The sequence below is a fragment of the Carettochelys insculpta genome, chromosome 4 (genome assembly GCF_033958435.1).
Source record: "Carettochelys insculpta isolate YL-2023 chromosome 4, ASM3395843v1, whole genome shotgun sequence".
Lineage (NCBI taxonomy): Eukaryota > Metazoa > Chordata > Testudines > Carettochelyidae > Carettochelys > Carettochelys insculpta.
This window is the reverse complement of record NC_134140.1, coordinates 5,521,833-5,537,091: the sequence shown is the minus strand read 5'-3', so window position 1 is coordinate 5,537,091 and position 15,259 is coordinate 5,521,833. Positions and strand designations below refer to the sequence as shown.

The 15,259-nt window shown below is 48.8% G+C and overlaps 1 protein-coding gene across 1 annotated transcript; it reads right to left on the bottom strand.

The window, feature by feature from the left end:
* Positions 1-2,364: 2,364 nt before the first annotated feature.
* Positions 2,365-9,535, bottom strand: LOC142011920 (homeobox protein not2-like). Its single transcript, XM_074991651.1, has 3 exons — positions 9,181-9,535; positions 5,163-5,362; positions 2,365-2,744 (listed from the first exon to the last, which is right to left on the bottom strand). The coding sequence occupies exons 1-3, from the start codon at positions 9,533-9,535 to the stop codon at positions 2,595-2,597; spliced, it is 705 nt and encodes a 234-aa protein (XP_074847752.1). The 3' UTR covers positions 2,365-2,594.
* Positions 9,536-15,259: the final 5,724 nt, after the last annotated feature.

The window sequence follows — 15,259 nt, the reverse complement described above, 5'->3', positions numbered from 1 at the left end:
GTTGGAAGAATGGGGAGAGGAACATGGCCTCTTGGGAGCCCACCTTTCCTACTGACTTGAAAGGCCTGTCTGAATGGCCTGCCCTTGGAGGGGGAGTGAGCCTTAGGGAGGAACCAGCTCTCTTTGTATGAATTACCTGCATGGGGCTCAGGGCCTGTGCAAGCCCAGCAAGCTGATCACCCTTTCAGTGCATTGGCTGGCCCAGCCGGCAACCTTTTGTTCTTTATCAGCGCTCCTGTGGCCCTGAACCTGAAGGAATCAGGAATAATTTCCTGGCAGATACCGGAGTTACACCCGTGGAGGATCAATCAGTGTAACGGAGAACAGAATCTGTGCTCAACAGCGTAGGCACAGCAGCCTCATGCTCTTTGTGAAGCTCCCATTGAAACCAGTCAGAACTCTGCATGGGGCAGGATCAAGCCCTTAATTATGGCCCATCCTCCTTAGCGTGGTCAGAACCCATTTACTTTACTGCTAATTGCAGTGCAGCCCTTTTCGCAGGCTTCCCTCCGCCTGGTTTGTAGAGGAAACGAGGGGGAAAATAGCAGCCGCAGCCTGATCTCTACCACCCACAGGCAGCGTTCCCTCTATTTTTTTTCCATCCATGGGCAGAATAAATTTTGTTATATGCATCACGGCATGTGCATCACCCATGGACACATTGCCAGCTCTAGGTGCTGTGCTAATCACTTGGGTTGCACCTGAATCTCTCCCGGGGGGTGGGGGGGCACCCCAGCACTCAGCTTATGGAGAACGCTGCCTCTAGGGTTCAGAGCCCCCGGGGGCCACCCAGTCGCATATTAGCTTGGAATAAAAGTATTGGCTCCCAGTTCCCACAGGCACGTCTCATCCTTTTGTAACTCTTTTAAAATAGACTCAATTTTATTGTGGTAAAATGTGAAGCACAAAAATAAATTACAGTGTCCAAAGCTCAGGGCGAGGTGTATAAATAATACCAGAGCCATGTTATTTGCAATGATCTGGTTCAGACAGAGGCACAATAAATTACCCTGAGCATTCGGGGCAACCTGCCAGCCAGCCAGCTGTTTTAATATCCCACTGCTGGAGCTTTAGCAAATACAGTTACTACATGTGACAGACAGCCACAGTGCTGAGGGTTTGGCTGCTCTGAGAGCCCATAGCAGCTGGCAAGGTGAACAGAAAACATGCCCAGTATAATGATACAAGAGGGACTGAGCATCATATCAGCTACCACAAACCCAGTTTGCACTCCCGCTAAAATATAATTTTATGAGTTATGGGCAAAACCGCCAGGTGGATATTTCCTCTGCCACCAGATGCACAATGCAGGGATTAAGACAACATAGCAGCTATAGCTGGATTCATGATGGGTGTGCATGTGTTGCTGGGAGGGGGTGATTTGCAAGCAAGGCCATGTCTCGTAAAAAGACAGGATTGCAAACCCCAAACAAAATTTGTAGAATGGGCTGACGGCAAATTCCCAGCTCCAAACACTGCCCTCTGGAGAGAGGCAGCCCTGATTTTCCACGCTTAAGGTAATGCAGTATGTGCAGAGGGGTGGATGGACCTCTTTGATCTGGGCTTTGCAGGCCAGAAGAGAGGCAAAAATGCACAAATCCTTATTGCAGCACTGCAGGAGGGCGGCTAGAAGGCACTTTCATTCTAAACCACAACCGCTTGCAGCTTTCAGGACACTACCCCTTGGACTGCTGCAAGGGTTCATCTTTAGGGCCCGATCTTGCAGCCTTACATTGAACCCAAAAGTCCTGAGATGCCTCTCGTGCCCATAGGAATCAGGAATAAGCCCATGGCAGACAGACAATGGACTTCCACAAGTGGAGGATCAGCATAAGTAAGATCAGAATCACGGTTCACTATATAAAACCAAGAATCTCACGCTGCTCGCAAAGCTCCTGTTGATATCAATGAGAACCGAGCCTGGGGCAGTATCAAGCCCTTAATTATGGCCCATCGGCCCTTTTCTCCTTGGTGTAGTCAGAACCTGTTTACTTTACTGCAAACTGTAGAGGAGCACTTTTGGTTCAGCGCTGAACATCAAACGCAACATGCAAATAAAATTAAACTGGGGAGGCTACTAGGGGAACAAAAATCATGAGCCTGATTCTCTTAACTCACTGCCAGAACTCCCCTAGGGGGGCAGCTGATTACACCACAACCATACTGGGTTTACGCATGCACTGACGTCTGGATCTGGAGCTGAACTCTCAGACTGCCTCCCAACCCCGTTGCTCATTTTAACCCCAGTCTTTCTGCTGGAAAGGGGCCCTGCTTTCCAGCATTTCGACAGAGAAAAGAGACTTGCGGGTGTTCTGGTTTTATACAAGGGGGCCCTATTGTGGAAGTTGCCCATGAGCTGCTGACCCGGTGAACAGGGCCTGGGTGTTTGGTCTGATGCTGCCAAACGGTGGGTGTTGCGTATCATGAACTCATCCTGGGCAGTGCCAGGTCAGTCCTGTCTGTGTGGAGCAGCTGCTCAACTCCCTGCTAGCCCCTGGGTAACCTTGGGGTAACTCCACTCTTCGGACACAGCCGTAGAAGTCCACTAGTTTCATCACAAGAGCAATGTCTCCAGCAGGGGATTCTCAAGCCACTCAGACCTCCACGTCCACTGTGTCTTCCTCGTTGTTCTCCGAGTCTGTAGAAACAGGCTGCGTCCCTCCACGGGGTGACAGCTGCGCCTTCTTCTGCTCCAGGTTCTGCTTTCTCCATTTGATCCTCCGGTTCTGGAACCAGACTTTCACCTAGGAGAGGATCAGTACAACAGGCAGTGACACCCGCTCGCGCTGGGCCAGGGCGCTGATGCCTTAAATCCCTGACCCCCAAGTCTTTGAACTGGGCTAAAATACCTCTGCAGGGCCCGATCCTGTGATCCCTCCAGGAACAAGCCTCCTTGACTCCAGGAGGAGTTTTATCGACAGAAGGACTTGGTACGAAGAGGCTCTGGGTACCAGGGGCCATGAGGATTACTACTACCAGTTATAAATAAAGCAGTGGCTTCCTTTTTGAGGCTCTCAAAGCACTTTACAGCCATTTACCCAAGCCTAACAACTGCCCAGTGAGGTTGTGTATCACAGGTGGGGAAACTGAGTCACACGGCAGTCACGCCATTTGCACACAGAGAATTGTGAAAAGGATCACAAGAGTCCCGACTCCTTGCCCTTTGGTTTTACACACCAGCCGCGAACTCCTTCCCCGAAACCTTCCCCCCGCTTGTGTTCTCTTTAAATGATAGATTTCCCCCAAACAACACCCTCCTCCAGCCCCCCGGGTAACCCAAATGTGCACAAAACCGGAACAAGCAGTTTGTTCCCACAAGGCGGGAGCTCTGCATGCCACATACTCAGTATTTTTCTGCCACACCCAAGTCCACTCCTCCCCCTGTCCTGGAAGACGAGACGAGCTCTGTGACCTCATGACCACAGCATCCAGGGATCCCAGCAGCACTGCAGTACCATCATGCTGGGAGACCCCAGCTGCTACACACCCATGCTGGGTATAACCTGGGCCATGCACCATGGACAGCGTGACCAGGAGTCAAGCTGCCTCCCCAGGAAAGCCAATAGGGAGTTTAGCCACTGGCTTTGATGGGAGCTGGGCAGAGTATTTAGACTTAGAAAGGCGGCAACACAACTCAGGAGCACAGTGTGGGCCCAGCAATCGCTGCCACACAGTGCTTTGAATGGGGCCAGGGAACCACCAGCTGGCAGATTTCAGCAGGGAGGGCCCCCGCGAAGCAGCTGTTTCCATCTGGCACAAACACACCAGCTGGGGATGTCTGTGCATGAAAATGGTACACAAAGAAGTGCGACTGTCTGAATGTAGCCATTCCTAAGCAGCTTCAGGTGCCAGCCGCCTTGGCAATAAGACAGTGATTAGACCAGCTAACACCAGAATAAAAGATCAGATCCTGCTCCTGACATGGTCAATGGCAAAGTTCCCTCTGGGTCAGTGGATCAGGCACAGCAGTGCTCAGCAAAAGCAAGAAGAGAGCTGGGGACAGGGACAGGGGCTTGGCGGGGTGGGGGCCAGGGTTGCCAACCTGTCCGTAAATTTCGAATGACGATGATTACATTTCACTTTTGGCCATTTATGTCGTCTTCATGTAGCATAGAGATCACGTCCGTAAAAGATGTGTCTGTCCGCACATTTTTCCCATTTTGTCCAAAAATGAAATTTCTGTGGTGGGAAAACCCTGGTGGGGGCTGAGCCCTAGGCCTGCCGCAGATCAGCGATACTGGGAAGAGGCCCAGTTCCCAAAGGTCTTTTCACAGCTCAGCCCCCCCCCATGATAGTCCCGTTGGGCGCATGCACAGTGACACAATCAAGAATCATAGACGTCTGAGATGGAAAACGAGCTTGTTTTCTCCCCCTCCTCTTGCCAATGCTGAACTGGTCCTTGCAGCACTATAGGAACAACCTTAAACCTCAAATTGATTCCCATCCTGTCTCCAACTCTGGTCTGTTTCACCTGCTGCAGAGCAGGGTTCCCTCTAATTGTTTCCATCCGGGGCAGAATAAAGTTTGTTCCGTGCACCAAGGCACTTGGGATGTGCACTACCAACAGAAACACATGCTACCTGCTACGGGAACTGTGGGCTTTCTATGGGGTGGCTCAGCTTACAGGGAACACTGCAGCAGAGGAATGATGGCCCCATAATGGACAACTGTACAGGTGCCTTCCCAGAGAGGAAGGCTCTCTAACCAACAGCACATTTGGAACCCCGCACCAGGTATGTCTATAACCCAAATGCATTTTTAGCCATGAATGGAGCAGTAGGTGCCATCGTTATTCAGACAAATTTCAACGCCTGTTTCGTCACCTGCCTCAGTGATCTCTTACAGAGTCACTACACAGCCTTGTGCTTTGTCTCATCTAGTTTTCAATTGCCCTAGTCATGGGATGTCCTTTGGGAGACCAGAGTCCCAGAGACATTCTCCATTTCTAGGGAGAATCAGTTCTGTCTGCAGAGGAATATGTAACCAACCAGAGCCCCACAGAGAGACAGAAATCCCTGAAACTTACTAGCTGGCTCATTTCCTGTCATTTCTGGCTGCAGTGTCCCAGAAGGGGACCAAGCCTGGATTTCTGTCTGACCCCAGGGACCATGTATAGGTCCCAGACTGATCATGGCTTCAGGAGAAGGTGGTAGATTTCCTACCTGGGTCTCTGTGAGGTGCAGGGTGGCAGCCAGGTCCACCCGCTCTGTGCCCACCATGTATTGCTGTTTGAGGAATTCCTGCTCCAGCCGCTCCAGCTGCTCTGGCTTGAAGACAGTGCGGACTCTCTTCATCTTACAGGGTCCCCTGGCTCGCCAAGGGACAGGGGGGCCAGCTCCTACACAATGACACAACTCCAGACCTGCAAGCAAGGGGCGAGAGTCAGCAGGCAAAGGCCAGAAACTGAAGCGCCCAATACATGTACAGAAAGACGGCTCCTGGCTGTGGGTGAAATTGTTTCACCAGCTCAAAACCCTGCAAGCTACAGATGTGGCTTGTTTCAGAGTATGACTGCTCTCGTCCACAAGGGACTTGACCCTTTCCATGCACTGCTTATAAAGGCTGAAACTCTCTAGTCTGGAACTCTCTCGTCTGGCAACATCCGCAATCCAGCATGATTCGGTTAGCTGGACGGCCACTTAGCATGGGTGTGGCCAAGTTTCCCACAGTCCCATAAAGTTTGTTTATAGTCACCAGCCCTGGCTCTAAGTGTTCTGTGCTCTTACGTGGCTGTAACTTACCTCTACATATCAAAGAGGTAGCCACGTTAGTCTGTATCTTCGAGAACAACAAGAAGTCCTGTGGCATCTAAGAGCCCAGTAAGCAGTGGAAGTTTCAGTAATGCTGCCAGACAACATTGGCCTCCCATGGTCTGGCAAATTCTCTTGTCCAACACCGGTCAGGGCCTGAGGGTGCCGGACTAGAGAGGTTCCGCCTGTATTGGAAGCTCTGGACTGGGCCCAGATCCTGCATACCCTGCGCTTCAGGGGGATTGAGAGAGTACAGTTAATCATGTGCCTATGTACTGGGGGATGGGTTATGAATTCTTCATGGCAAGGTGTATCTGGTCGTGGGGTCCTGCAAGGCCCAAGCATACTGTGGCATAACAATCAGGACTATATTGTTCAGAAGTCTTTCGCACAGTTTTAAATGGTTACACAAAATAAAGGCAGGTCTTGAGTTTACCAGCCTTACATGCACAATCCTGACTCACGCGAGTCATCCACCGACTTCAGCAGCATGGGGGCCTTTGCATAATGAATAAATAGGAGAGAGGAGGGTTCAAAATTCAGAAAATTCCCCAAACGTGAGGATCGGAGATGTCTGCTCTGCCCCGGCTTTGGATCTGGGTTCTATCTACAATCACTCAGGTGTGTGGCAGGCTGGAGACACGTGGTTTGCAGTCAGAGTGGTTTGCAGTCAGACCCCTCACCAGTAAACAGTTACACTGGAAAGCCCTGATCCGCCAGCTGGGTCCACACACGTGGGGCTCTGCTCCCCTGCTGGCCCCACTGACTTTAGAAGGGCTCTACAAATGCATAGAGCCCCACTTGAATGGATCAGCCTTTTAGTAAAGCTCAGTACAATGCTGATAGGCATTAAAAAGGTTTCCAAGTATAGTTATATACTCTACTGGGAACTCTAAATGTCGATATTCGAATCTGTTTGGTTATAAAAATAGCTAGAATGCAATTATAAATCAGTAGAACTACAGGCTGGGATCCTGCAGATTCTTCTGTACATGCTTAACTTTATGCACCAGAGTAATACCATTGGATCAGTGGGATTACTCTGCTGTGCAAAGCTAAGAATGTGTAGGTATGTGTTTGCAATTTCAGGGCTGTCCTTCTAAAAGGCATTGAGATATAATATTTATCACTGTTATAGCTATAAAACCATGTATGGAGAATAAACCCCATGTGTGGCAGCTGTTTAAAATATCTGTGTATATAAAAATTTATAACGTAGGGCCCGAGTCTCTGCTGGTGTAAATCAACACGGTTAGTTTGACTTCAACTGAACTCTGTCTATTGACACTGGAAGATTTGTCCTATAATAACTAAGGTATGAGTCACTTATTATAGTAGTAAATAGGAATTGGAGTGAAATAATTTAGCAAATCCCTTGCAAACTGCCCAAGCATCCTCTCACCAAACTAGCAATATTATTATAATGTAAAATCATGGCTATTAAGCGAAACAGCTTTTCCAGATCTGAAGAAATGGGTCTGTCCCATGAAAGCTCATCACCTAATAAATCATTTTGTTCATCTTCCAAGTGCTACAATGCTGCTTTTTTGTGAAGATACAGACTAACATGGCGACCTCTCTGTAGCTGTTAAGCTGTTTTGTCTAAAGAAAGGGATCATACAAACCACGTAACTGCATTAAATAGTTTTCTTAATGGTCTCTGACTATAAACAATATTTTTAGCATCTAAATCTTTCAGAACTGCAGGGCTCCAATCCTGGTTTCTTATGCAGGCAAAATATTCATAGATTTTGGTTGGCAGTTTTGCCTCTTCACAACTGGGGGACTGGACCTTGTGTGCTCTACAATAGTAAATTTATCTGGCCATCATGAAACATTTATTTTTAAACAAGGCTGCTCATTGAAATAAAGAGGAGACAAGAATATAGACACAATGAACTAAAATTTGCCCTCTTGCTACAGCAATGTAGCTCCACCAGCCTCTTTAGTTCTGCCCATGAAACGCACATTAAACTGCTGTTTGAATAAGAAAAAAAATTGCCCTAGATGGGTGTATATTAAAAAGTCTAACAAACTTGCGGGCCAGATTCTGCAAAGCCACCTGAGCATAACTGCTCAGAGGAGTGGCTCCAACGGGGTCAGACCCTAATGGGAAAACCCCAAAGGCTCTTCACCCATCAGCTTCTCAGAATTAATAAGCATCAGCTCGTTCAATCTATTCTCAGTATATTGAGAAACAGGAGTACATATTGGGAAATGACTCCGCTCTGTGTACACACACACACACACACACACACACACACACACACACACACACACACACACACACACACACACACACACACACACGTGTGAGTTGCACCTCAAATCTCAGGGATCCTAACAAAAAACTTTATTTGGATTTTCTATTAGTTTGGTTTAGTCCAGAAAAAGTCAAAGCTCAGGTGGTCACAGTTTGCTCCTGCCCAATCCTGATGGGCCTGTAACAACTCCTTCCAAGTTCCCAGGCTTACAGATCCACAGATACAGTTTCCCCACCGACATACTGCCAACAATATGACACCTACCTCCTGTATAAGCTATTGCCCTACAGGCAACAAGCCAGCCTCTGTGCAAACTGCACCCAGGCAAAACCCACCCCTAGGCAGGCACACACGTACAAAGGAGTCAGCCTCATACAGCCCACGATACACGTACCCACACACCAGAGGGGTATGCAACATGCACCCCCAACAGACACGCCACGTGCCATGCGCCCCTTGGACACCCAAATATGTGCACACTTCCCAGACTGACCCTCCTCGCTACTCCAGATACAATGGTTCTCAAACTGGTGCACTGGTGACCCCTGTTCAAGCAGGGAGCCCCTGAGTGTGCCCAGCCTCTGCAATTCACCCCACTCATTTAGATACTTGACATTATCCTAAATGCTGGAGGTGGAGCAGGGGAGGCTGAGAGACTGAGACCCCCTGAAATAACCAGGTGACCCCCAGTCTGAGGACCCTTGGGATGCACCAGGACAATCCCAGAGGAGCAGAAATCCGTCAGCCACATACACGTCTCCACCACCCGCCCCATGAGTGCACACCCACCCCAGATATACACACTAGAGAGAAACACCCCAGGGACAGACACACACACACACCAGCCCCCCCATCATACACACCACCATCCCCTGCCCAGCACACACACACACCGCCCCCCCATCATACACACCACCATCCCCTGCCCAGCACACACACACACACACACACACACCGCCCCCCCATCATACACACCACCATCCCCTGCCCAGCACACACACACACACACCAGCCCCCCCATCATACACACCCCCGTCCCCTGCCCAGCACACACACACACACACACACACACACCGCCCCCCCCATCATACACACCCCCGTCCCCTGCCCAGCACACACACACACACACACACCTCGGACACGCACCCCCTTTACACCCGACTTACTCTCTTGCCCACAGCCGGCATAGGAGAACAGGCAGCCCCCCTGCCACCTGTGCTGCTGCAGCTGGTGCTGGTGCGGAGCGCCGAGGTCCGGCTTGTCCCCGCACGCGGCTGGGCAGGGCAGCAGGCCCAGCGAGCAGGCGGCGGGGTGGATCCAGCTGGGCCACTCCGGCGGCGGGCTGGGGGCAGCTGGGGCACCGGCGGCGCCTTTCTTCTGGGGCTCCGGCTTGGAGAGGATGGCCTCGATGTTAAAGGGGGTCCTCCGGGGGGGCTCGGGCGCAACTGGAGGGTCAGAGGAGTCTGCGCCTGGGGCCAGGCCGTGGCTGAGCCGACTAGGCACGAGCGGACTCTGGAGCATGGCCAGTGAGCAGCTCGGCGGCTAATGTGGGAGGATCCTTCCCCTGGACTGATTATGTTTTAGGTGCCTGCCGGCAGCCTCCGTACACGGGGAAAAGGCCCGAGTAGGTTTATATCGAGGGCTTCCCCTGTGAAGTGTAAATAACACATTAATATGCAAAGCAGGCTGCAGCTGGGTGGAGAAAGGAGCGTTTGCTCCAAGTCCGGGTGCCTTGCAGGGTGTCTGCAGGATGGGGGGGTGGGGGTGTCGTTGGTGGGGGAGAGCCCAGCATGGCCTATGACAAGGGCCAGGTCTGTTTGGAAACATCAAATAGGAAGACAAAGAAGCAGCCCAGTAGCACTTCAACGACTAACAAAATAATTTATTAGGTGATGAGCTTTCGTGGGGCAGACCCACTTCTTCAGTCCATAGCCAGACCAGAACAGACTCAATATTTAAGGCACAGAGAACCAAAAACAGTAATTGAGGACAAATCAGGAAAAAAATGATCAAAGTGAGCAAATCAGAACGAGTAGGGGGGGGCAAGAATTAGATTAAGCCAAGTATGCAAACGAGTTCTGCATACTTGGCTTAATCTAATTCTTGACACCCCACTTTCTACCCCTCTGCTCTCTGATTTGCTCACCTTGATCAATTTTTTCTGGTTTGTCCACCTTGATTACTGTTTTTGGTTCTCTGTGCCTTAAATATTGAGTCTGCTGTGGTCTGGGTATGGGCTGAAGAAGTGGGTCTGTCCCATGAACGCTCACCTAATAAATTATTTTGTTAGTCTTTAAAGTGCTACTTGCCTGCTTTTTTGTTTTGATAGTACATAGACTAGCACAGCTCCCTCTCTGATACTATCAAATAGGAAGGGAGGTCTCACATCCCATACAAATGCACATGCATAAGTTGCATTCTCTTCCCCTAACCCCCCAACAATATACACAGTAGAAATACAACTCCACCTCCCATATATGCAGTATAAATACAAGCAAAGTGTGGGCACATACACCCTGCACCAGTGTGTCTTCAACTTTTTGAGATCACGGAACACCAAACAATTGTTTTCTAAGCAGATCCACCTATGAAAATTGTCTTTGAAAAAATTATCGGCAGACCAAAAAACCAAACAATCTGTCAACATGTACAGCAAAACCAAAATAAAGTCATTCAATCAGCAAAAGCAACGAGAAGTCCTATGGCACCTTATAGGCTAACAGATATATTGGAGCATAAGCTTTTGTGGGCAAAGAACCACTTTGTCAATGATGAAAGCAGCCGATGAGGCGGGTCTTTCCCTATGAAAGCTTATGCACCAATAGACCTGTTAGTCTATCAGAGGCCAGGGGAGTTCTCGTTTTTGCAGATGCAGACTAATGGCTACCCCTCTGATACTTGTTGTCATTTAATCAGATGTCATAGCAATGAAGAAGTCACATTCCATCTGGTTATCATCGTAAAATGGTTATTTATTGTAAAACTGAATTATTTTTCCAAACGCTCACAGCACACCTGCACGTTGTTTATGGAACACTGGGTGTTCTGCAAAGCACAGTTTTTTAAGCAACATTGTCCTACACAATACCCACCTACCACATAGCTACAAAAGGCCAGAGAACGACATGCAATCACAATAGAAATGTAAAAATACAGTCACGTGCAATGCAAACACAAATGCCCATGAACATACAAACATCACCACAAATCCACACATATAAATATCTGCAAACATCAGCACGCAACGTCTATACATGTTACTACATGCAAACACACATAAGTCTCTCTGTGCAAGAGGGTGCTGAGATAGGGAGTGGAAATTCGCTGTTAACTTGCAACCTCTTCTTTGTGTGTGTGTGGGTGGATGGGTGTGGGTGTGTGTACTGTTGTGTGACTGCCTCTCCCTATTGTCACACAAAGCAGGGAGTGCTGCAGCGTGATCTCAAAGCTCCCCGGAAGCTGGAAGTTTTCAGAGTCCTTCCCAGAGCTGTATCCTTTTGGTCTCTCTTCATTCCATCACCCAAAAGACAATGCATCTTCCGTTGCTGACGTCTGAACCCCGGCGAAGTTTGTACTTTCAAGCTCTGCTTTGGTTTGGCACAGCCGTCAGCAGCTCCGAACCTTTTGGCAGTGCCTCCCAAATAAATGGAGACCTATGTACCGGTATAAGTGTGTCTGCATCATTCTGCAGTCAAAATCTGCCTTGAAGCAGGTGCAAATGGGATTTATGTGTTAAGTTCCATTACGCTACCAGACCCATGTAAATGGGCCTTGTCATAAGAGAGGGTCAGACTCAGAGCTTTAGACCCTGAGGGCAAATGGAAATCATGAAACTATATTGGAAAACAATTAGATTATTATCTTGTTAGTGAGGAAGTATCCTGGGCATGGGTGTCCATGCAAGAACCTAGAGAGAGAGATGTTATAAGCAGCTGCTGGTACAAAAGAATGTATCAGCTTTTTCCTGTAAAGTGTTTAATTCTCCCATTTAGCAGGCTGCCTTCTGTGACAATTTGGAAATAAGTAAATAAATAAATACAGCTGTGGTTTTATTGCTCCTTGTGCAATGTAAAGCGCCAGCCCTTCAAACCCTTCCTACATGAAGTCACAGGCTTAAAGCAAGAAAATGTTCTTAAGCATCTTCATGGCAATAAAAAATTAAGCTTCCAAACTCCCAGAAATTGGTGTTTTCCAACTCCAGTTCCTCTCTGAGGCTTTGCAATAAATTGGCTAAGGTCAATTATCTATTCTTTGTGTCCAAGTTTTCCATTCCAAATAATGTAACTCCTTCAGGTTGGCATCTTTAATGTTCTATAGCTATCTAATGATTAAATAACACTTATTGCACATTACCTAAGAAAAGCATAAAGTTACTGTAAAATAATAATCATTGGATGGGATAAAAGCCTCTGACATTTGCAAATCAATACAAAATTGCAATGGCAAAAATCGAATTTTGCCTTTTGTAAACTTCTAAGAGAAGCGGATAATTTATTTGAAGATGTACATAAATTGAATGTAGCTATAATTAATTATTATTATTATTATTATCATAAAAATAATGTGACTATATTAACAATAAAGGTCCTCATACCCTTTGCTGGGAAGCAGTTCTCCATAGTGATTTAATGCAGACGGAATCACGCATAGCCCAACATTAGATTCTAGGACGGGTGTGCTTGTGGGTGAATGGGATAATATGTACAAGACCATCTTTCGCACGAGACATCGCTCATCATTAATCAAGATGAAAAGAAGTTGAGCCGCTAACAATGGGTCTGATCTTCTTCCCGGTGGAGTCAACGCTCAAAAGTCAACTGCCAAACTGGTGCAGAACTGTGCTTCTACGTTAGGGAGAAGGAAGAGGTTCAGGGATAGTGAAGGGGAGCTAGCACTCAGGGGAGGATTCGGTCCCCAACTCTATCAACTAACTGGTGTGGAATGAAAACACCAAGAAGTCATTTAAAAAGAAGCAGAAAAAGTCCTTATGGTGCTGCCTGGTGCATTGTGTTCCACCAGTGCTTGCAGTTAGAGGTGGGGGGTTTCTCCGAAGTCAGTGGGATCTGGGAGATGATGGGCAGACCCGGGGGCTTAACGAGCAAAGAGGTTACAGCCCAGGAAGAGAGAGAAATTAGGTCGGTAAAAGACCGAAAGGGGTGGCTGGCCAGACAAATTGCAGTGACAGGTGAGTTCTGTGTTCTGCCACTCTGGCCTCGTAGAATTAGCTGGCTAATGAGGTATTTTGTCTCCCATTAGCACTGTGTGTTCTGCTAATATATTCCCGTTAAAAAGCTGGAGATTTTCACCCACTGGCAACGACTTGGGAAATGTCGCGCCACTCAGCCAGCAAACCAGGGGGCCCTGCCCCAGGGAAGCCAGACACTTGCCAATGCTAACAAACCTCCTCCTTTCCAAGTGGCCCTGACTCCCTGACACAGGGCCGCAAGGTTGGGCTTTCCATGGGATCTGTTTCCAATCCATGTGCCCAGGGAAGGGAAGCTTTTGCAGGGGAGCAGATAAAAGGATGTCCCTGATCCTCTTTTTTTTGTGTGTGGTTTGGTTTGGTTTTTAAAGGCGGTGGAAAATAAAAGGGGAGGGGGAGTTTCTCAGAACACTTTAAATAAAAGCCCTTTGTAAACATCCCCCCTTGAACCAAAGGAACCCGGGTGAACAGCATTTCCTGACAACTCCATTAAAGAATGGAGCTGTATTAACATTCCAAGCACCTTGACAAGAGATGAAAGTGGGGATCCTGAGTCCGGCCTCCCCTTGCTCCAGATGTGGTTACAGGCTCCCTGAAAGGGGCTTCTTTCTCTCCTTTTTTCTCTGCGGCGAGACAAAGATGCTGCCCACTTCAAAGGATTCTAATTGATGCTAATGATTATTAGATAGAGTGGGGGGGCCTTGTTCCCCAGGCTAAGGGGAGTGCATTTTACAATCCCATCATAGAAAGCCCCTTCCCCGCCTCCCTTCCTCAAAGATGGGGCTGCGGCTTTCAGAATTTCTGTCTTTTTCTGGCTGCTGCTTGTTTTTTTCTTTCTCTCTTGCCCACCTTCCTCCAGACACCCTGCCGCTTTCCCTTCTTTGCCATGAGAAATTTCACACCTAGCCTCCTTCAAGGGGGGGGGGGGGGCTGACTGCATTTCCATCTGACTTGCACTGCGAGCCTCCCCAGCAGAAAAGATGCAATGGAAATTTCTTAAACTCGCACACACACACACATATGAAACAAACCCACCTGCAAATGAGATGGAGGCATCTTAGAATCTGAAGCTTGAATTGCTTTTAATGCACAAAAGCATTGCGATGGAAGAAATCTTTGCCCTGAGCTCCTGTGACGCGGGGCCATGGGTTAGCTCTGGCGGTTATTATTACTTTGTTATCTGGCATGTTGGTGGATTGGGGTTGTCAAGAATTCCAATGAACTGAAAGTCGGGGATCCCGAGAGGGAGGCCAGCCCTATCCTTCTTCCTGGAGGGAGGCTTCAGGGTTCTCCGCTGCTCCCAGTGCAGCTGGGGCCCAGGCCCAGGCCCTGCACTCATCCCGGGCTCACCCTGACTCAGAAATGCTGGTTTGTAGAACTTTCCAGCTGGTAAAGTGCAAGTTCACACCACTTTGCTGTGCAGTAGGGTCGCAACATTCGCGAGAGTTTGGTGATGAGAACTCTCGCCGATGGTGAATTTCGTGAATACCTGGACGCACCACACAGGTGGCTGGGGCACGTTGTGGTGGCTCCAGAAGCTCTGCGTGGGCAGCTATGGTGCCTCATGCCACTCAGTGGCTACAGCAGCACCTCCTGGGAAGCTACGGTGCTTCACACCGGCCGGCGACTAGGACACCTTTTGCCGCTTGGTGGCAACAGCAGCGCCACGTGGGTGGCTATGACCCCGCCCAGTGGCTACGCCACCTGGCGACTAGGGCGCCTCGCACCACTCAACAGCAATGGCAGTGCCATGCAGTGACAACAGTGCAGGGGACAACGAGTCACATGCAAATAATTGAATTCACTAATGTTAAATTCACAAATGTCGTGACCTTGTTGTATTTATTGTCTGTGTTGCAGTAGGACCAAAGAGCTCCCATTGCACCAGGTTCTGCAGAACACAGGATGCTCCCTGTCCCACAGAGCTTAAAACCTGTATAGGAAACAGCAGGTGGATGCAGAGAGACAGCTAGGGAAACAAAGAATCAATACAGGCCAGCATGACAAGCCATATTTGGAGGGCACCGGGCACCTAGATCAAT